Source organism: Humulus lupulus, chromosome 4 (genome assembly GCF_963169125.1).
Source record: "Humulus lupulus chromosome 4, drHumLupu1.1, whole genome shotgun sequence".
In the NCBI taxonomy this organism is placed as follows: Eukaryota; Viridiplantae; Streptophyta; class Magnoliopsida; order Rosales; family Cannabaceae; genus Humulus; species Humulus lupulus.
The window spans coordinates 48,408,806-48,415,798 of record NC_084796.1 but is presented as its reverse complement, the minus strand read 5'-3'; the positions used below and the strand labels follow the sequence as shown (position 1 = coordinate 48,415,798).

The window sequence follows — 6,993 nt, the reverse complement described above, 5'->3', positions numbered from 1 at the left end:
TGTTTAAGTTTCTTGAAACTTAAGGTTTTCGGTAAGTTTCCATCTTGATGGTTTAGATCTTCTTTTCATCTCCATTTATTTAGAAACTTATGATTCTTAATGTTTGGTTTTAGGAGTTTTCAAATCCCGTTCTTGTCTCCAATATCTCAGTTTTTGCTAAGGAAAATATGCTAGATTTTTTGTGTTATGATATGTTTATATGCTATGTTATGTTTATATGTATATGTTTTATGTTGTAGTCACTTGGGAAATATAGTTTCTTAGATAGAAAATGAATCCCAAGATTTTTATCATTATCGTAGATTAGAGTTATGATTAAACCTACCTCGATTAGTAGATAGAGGACCTATATGGGTTATCATATACTATTTTGTGATCTAACCTACCTCGATTAGTAGACAGAGGACCTAGATGGTTTTATCACATACTACGATAATGAGTTATTGGCCATTAATATTGTAGTCCTATGTTTTTATTATTTATGTTTGTACGTCATATGTTTTATGATATATGTTTTTAGTTTATGTTTTATAGTATGTTTTAGTAGATTTTCGTTGTTGGGCATTAGGCTAATTCCTTTTTATTTTAGATGGTGCAAGAAAATAAGCTTGGAAGGCGGGATGGATTCATGGTAGCTTTGGCATGTGTATTGGGAGAGGACTAAATGAATGGACTGCTGGAAGATCGAGGATGAAGTTTATATTTTTGAGTCTTTCTAATTTATGTATTTATTTTTCCGCTTTTAGTATTTGAACAATTAATTGAAGGTTTATGTTTTCTTTATATTTTTATGTAATCACAACGGGATTCTGTATTTTGGATTTTTATAATAATGTTCTATTATTTTATGCATGTATTCCAAAATAGGAGTTATGCTTAGTAGTTTTAATGGTCTGAGGTCTTAGAGTTAGTCGGGGCATTACATATTTGATATAGAGAAAAATTGAGTTACCAAAGACGTGAGTGCATCAAATTCCTAAAAAGTAGTCACTTGTCTCCTCTAGTAGTGGGCCATTGGTAGTTGTTATTGGAGATCCTCTCTAGAATTTCATAAGCTTCATTGTAGACATAGCAAGAAGAGCCACATTTGTCGAAGCATCTACTACCATTGTAGTGTGAGCATTAAGACCATTATAGAAAGTCATCATTTGTGTAATGACCCAACTAATTCTAGACTTTGGACCATTAATAACTACTATACATAGACAGTAATCTTAAGAAAACATACATACGAAATAGTCATAAATTTATTAAAAACTGTAAAGCAAAGATTAAAATACGTAAAATTCAGGGTATGATATGGGATCCCATTGTTTGAAAATAAAACATATCTTAAATCTTAAATAAATTCGTTACAAGATCAGGTGCAGAAAAATACATAGAAAATATAATTGAAATGACTAAAAACAACTTCGTCCTCGAATTGTTCACACAGTCCACCGAATCCATTCTCCCTCAATACACAATCTCAAGCCGCCAGTAATCTTTCCGCTGCCATAACTAGTTTCCTGCACATATAAAATAAAGGAATGAGCCTAACGCCTAGCAAGGAAAATCTACTAAAATCATGAAACATAAACATAAACATAAGCTATAAACATATAACATATATCATAATTCTAACCCATGTACATGGTAAACATTGGGGTTTGCTAACTAAGAACCTATAAGCCTCAAAATACAATGAGGTTTGCTAGCTAAGCAACTATAAGCCCCAAGAACATAAAAGTGTTGGGGTTTGCTATTTAAGCAACTATAAGCCCCAAAACATATATATATCATAACATATAAAAAAACATATTATAGCATAATTATATAACCATATAATAACTATCCTGTTTTCCTTACCAAATACCGGGATGTAAGAACAAGGACGGGATTTTGGAACACTCCTAAAAACCATTAATGAGAAGGTGAGTATTTCTAAGAGAAAAGAGATGAAAAGGAATGAACTAAACAACCGAGAAGATACTTATCGACAAGAAACCTCAAGTTCAAAGAACTTAGATGCCTAACCATGAATGGAAAACAGCGAGTTAGGATTTGAGTAGAGAAAAACTATAAAAACTAATGAAACATACAGAAATGAACTTGTAATAGGAATACCTTTGAATGCACTATAACCGAACTACCTCGATATTGAAAAACACACTATTAACCTTACTTCCCAAGTGTTTAATAAGCTTAAGATGATAAAGCTTATAACCCCAACCCAAGTGTTTATCACTCTAAAGTAAATCTAGCTGCTTGAAGGCTCTGAACTCAGCTTGAAGAATGAAAGAAATGGTTGGGTACTAGGTCCTATTTATAGAATTCAACAATGAAAAGATCTTCTTTTAGCTTGAATAAAAATAATGACTTTCTAATTGAAAAACATTTGAATATTTGTTCAGCAGAGGCTTAAGACTCGATCAAAAGATTATGAGGCTAGCTAAGAGGTTATGGATTGAATTTAGCTCGGTTTCAAAATTATTCAAAAATATTGCCCTAGAGGCGATTTATCGCCTGGGCCTATATTCCCGAGGCTTGTCGAAGTATTCGTGCGAAGTTACGTGTTTTTCATATTCCCCGAGTGGCGATATATCGCCCCCTAGAGCTGCGATATATCAGCATACGCTGAAATATTATACACGTAATTGCACTTTTTCAGCCTAATTTGAATTGAGTAAACAACTTTGACTGAGTCCTATAACGATTTCAAAGCTGCTGGCAGATTCTGGGGTTTTCAAATATTATTCTTATAAAACTATTCCTCAAAAATACTTAATTTCTAAATAAACATGCACATGACAAGTGTCACACTACTACAAAATACCCTTTTACGGGACACTTTTTTAGGACACGCACCTAAATGCAAGTCCTTAAAAATATTTATAGGGTTTTTTAGGACACTCATTAAGAGTCCTGAAAAAACACAATTTAGGTCTCGCAATGAGTGTCCTAAAAGAATATGCGAGTCCTAAAAAAATTTGGGCTAAAATATAAGTGTTTTACTTAATAATTTTAAGGACTTACTTTGGGAGTCCTTAATACTCTTTTTGGACTCGCAATGAGTGTCCTAAAAGAATATGCGAGTCCTAAAAAAATATGTGCTGAAAAATAAGTGTGTTACTTAATAATTTTAAGGACTCCCAAAGCAAGTCCTTAAAATTGTTATGTAAAACACTTAAAAAACTATCATATTTTTTAAATTATAGGGTTAAACAATAGAGAAAACTCATCAGCACTACACATTTGGGGATTTATTCAAAATCACACCATTTAGGGCTGGTAGAGGTGAACGACGGCTATAGGTGAACGGCAGTGACAGTGGTGAACGACGCTCGACGGCAGCTGGGTTCTCGGCGTCCTTGACAGGAACGGTGATAGGCGTTGGTTCTCGGCTCCAGCAGTCTCGCCGACGGCGTGCTTCTCGGCGTGGGGGTGTTGGTTGCTCACGGTTCCAGCAGGTGGTTTCCAGGTATTGTTTTTATTTTATTTCTTTGCTTATATAAATATAGATGTAGTTGTTTATATATATGTGTAGTATATTGTAAAGAAAAGAAATTGAGCTTGATCGATCGATGAACCGACCACATCAATAACAATATCATCAATTATTTTTGAACAATCGCCAATCGCCTATAGATTAGTTGGCCTTGTGCTCTTAAGGCCAAAGTAGGTTCGAGTATAACCCTGTACCTTTTTATACATATTATTATATCTGTGTATGTTTATGATTGTCCTCGATTGTTGAGTTAGAAATTTATGTTGAGGATTTATCATAGTGACATGTTTGGAGCTATTAAAGTATATATTTTTATTATTATTGTACTATGTAATATATTTTGGAACAATATTTCCCAAATGTCTCTACATTTACTTGAAGTCTGAAATCAATAGTGAACAAAAATCGCATTTCCAATCTGTTTAATTCAGATGCGCTTACTCATCCCACTTTAGCATAGTATGCATTGTTAAAGAATCTGCAAGAACCAAGTAAAAAATATTAAAAAAATAAATATAATGATGATGAAACTTCAAGAGTAAAGGCTGAGAACCAAAAGGGACTATTCAAGATTTAGTAGTTAAAATTTTTCATTTTGGAACTTACGCATCATCCATAAATTTTGTTGCCAGCATTACACTGGTGATTAGCAACCTGTGAACGTTGAGAGATGTTAAGTGAATCTCTGTGTTCTTGAGAATTCTGTCCAAATAGATGTTTGCAACAACAAAGTAAGAGGGGCTACAACTGGAGTACTTGAAGATGCGATCAACGTACTGGCGAATGCTTAAACTAGGTGCTCTTAGACCGTGAAATATGGTAAGAACACCTTTAGCCTTTGTTGCCTCCAACTGCAACTCATTTATTTGTATGGATTTCTCAAGGATTGAGGAGAGAAGTGATAAGACCCAGGGTGGTTTCATAATTCCTTTGCCTAATCCTTTAAGCCCCAAAGAAATGATTGGTCTATTGATTCGTGGTTTAATAGTCTGTGGTTGACCATTATTATATACTTACACTGACAAATTCTTAATATTGAATTGGTAGCTAATTGCAAGAGGTATGTTGTATTTGATATAGTTTTAAAAGAATTCAATATTTTACAATTTTGAATGATAATTGCATTACATTAGTGGAGTTTGAATATCTTAGATATTCATCCGTAGTGAAGTAGGTTCTGGGAATTCTGTGTGCTGTGGTGATTATGGAAGATTGAGAACAAGACAGCCATCAAGGAGACCATCCATGATGCATTTGAGATGTATTTCACAGAACACAGAAAGAATGAAAGCACGTCAAAAGATCAACAAACGCGCATCAGGAGTAATGTATTTCCAACATACAGTATGTTTCTATTTGTATAGTTTATGTATATGTAAAGATGTTTAAGATATTTAATACTAAGAATTGTACATATATTACCAATCTTTATATAGTGTCGTAAACAACCAAACAATATCGACTGCGGATATTACGAAGAATGTACTTATCAATGCCCCTCATATCAAACATTTCTTGTCAAAACATGTAACAAACAATATACAACTACATAATATTAATCTAGTATAATTTTTGTATATGCTTTAAATTTATTACCACTAATATATTTCTAATTAAAGTTTTGTTTCTTTTTTTTATTCAATTCACCTCGACAAATCATATACTACTCAAGAAATTGACGAAGTTCGAGAAGAATGGGAAATGTCATTTTTACAATTGGTTAGAGCAAAATGAATGATGTTATAGCTTGCTAATTACAATACATGTTCAGAAAATTTAAATTTCTTTCACAAAATTTTTTTGCCATTTTTTTAGTATTTTCTTTTCAAATTTCTTTTAATACATTATCGACACTCAAAGGGATATATATTTTTAAATCAAATTGAAAATTATAGCTTGATTTTATTTTTAAAAAAAATAAATTTAAGGGCAAGCAAAGCGAGTCCTAAAAAATTACTTAAACTCAACGAGATTTTTTAGGAATCGCAATGCAAGTCCTAAAAAATTACTTAAAGGCACTCAACCTGATTTTTTAGGACTAGCATTGCGAGTCCTAAAAACATTTTTTGCGAGTCCTAAAAAATTACTTAAAGGCACTCAACCAGATTTTTTAGGACTCACGTTGGAAGTCCTAAAAAACCTCAGTTTTTAAGGCTCTCAAATAGGACTCAGTCAAAGTTGTTTACTCAATTCAAATTAGGCTTAAAAATTGCAATTACGTGTATAATATTTCAGCGTATGCCGATATATCGTAGCTCTAGGGGCGATATATCGCCACACGGGGATACGAAAAACACGTAACTTCGCACGACCATTTCAACGAGCCTCGGGAATATCATCCCAGACGATATATCGCCTAGCATGGGTGATATATCGACTCTAGGGCATCATTTTTGAATAATTTTGAAACCGAGCTCATTTTAATCCTTAACCTATTGATAAGTCCAGATTCTTTTTGATCGAGTCTTAAGCCTCTGCTGAACGAATATTCAAATTATTTTAAATTAAAATTCATTATTTTTATTCATGCTAAATGAAGATCTTTTCATTCTTGAACTCTATAAATAGGACCTAGTACCCAGCCATTTCTTCATTCTTCAAGCTGTGTTCAAAGCCTTCAAGCTGCTAGGTTTACTTTAGAGTGTTAAACACTTGTGTTGGGGTTATAAGCTTTATCATTTTAAGCTTATTAAACACTTGGGAAGTAAGGTTCATAGTGTGTATTTCGATTTGGAGGGTTAGTTCGGTCATAATGCATTCAATGCATCTAAGTTCTTTGAACTTGAGGTTTCTTGTCGGCAAGTATATTCTCGGTGGTTTTTAGGTCATTCCTTTTCATCTCTTTCTTTTAGAATACTCACCTTTCTATTAATGGTTTTTAGGAGTGTTTCAAAATCCCGACCTTGTTCTCACGTCCTGGTATTTGGTAAGGAAAATAGGATAGTATTATATGCTTATATGATTATGCTATAGTATATTTTTATATGTTATGTACATTTTGGGGCTTATTGATGCTTAAATAGCAAACCCCAATACTTTTATGTTTTGGGGCTTATAGTTGCTTAACTAGCAAACCTCATTATAGTATGAGGCTTATAGTTGCTTAGTTAGCAAACCCCAATAGTTACCATGTACATGGGTTAGAATTATGATAAATGTTTATAGAATATGTTATATGTTTATAGCTTATGTTTATGTATATGTTTCATGTTTGTAGTAGATTTTCCTTGCTGGGCATTAGGCTTATTCCTTTGTTTTATATGTGCAGGAAAATAGTATGGTGGTGAGAAGATTCTTGGCGGCTTGAGAATGTGTATTGAGGGAGAATGGAATTAGTGGACTACGCGAACGATTCGAGGATGAAGTTGTTTAAGTCTTTTAATTATGATTTCTATGTATTTTTCCGCACTTGATTTTGTAACCAAATTCATTTAAGATTTAAGTTATGTTATGTTTTATTTTTAAAACAATGGGATCCCATATCGTACTCTGAATTTTATGTATTT

The 6,993-nt window shown here is 32.9% G+C and overlaps 1 protein-coding gene across 1 annotated transcript; it reads right to left on the bottom strand.

Moving 5' to 3' along the window:
* Positions 1–3,840: 3,840 nt before the first annotated feature.
* Positions 3,841–4,410, bottom strand: LOC133832157 (cyclin-P3-1-like). The gene is made up of 2 exons (XM_062262536.1): positions 4,094–4,410; positions 3,841–3,965 (listed from the first exon to the last, which is right to left on the bottom strand). The coding sequence occupies exons 1-2, from the start codon at positions 4,408–4,410 to the stop codon at positions 3,929–3,931; spliced, it is 354 nt and encodes a 117-aa protein (XP_062118520.1). The 3' UTR covers positions 3,841–3,928.
* Positions 4,411–6,993: the final 2,583 nt, after the last annotated feature.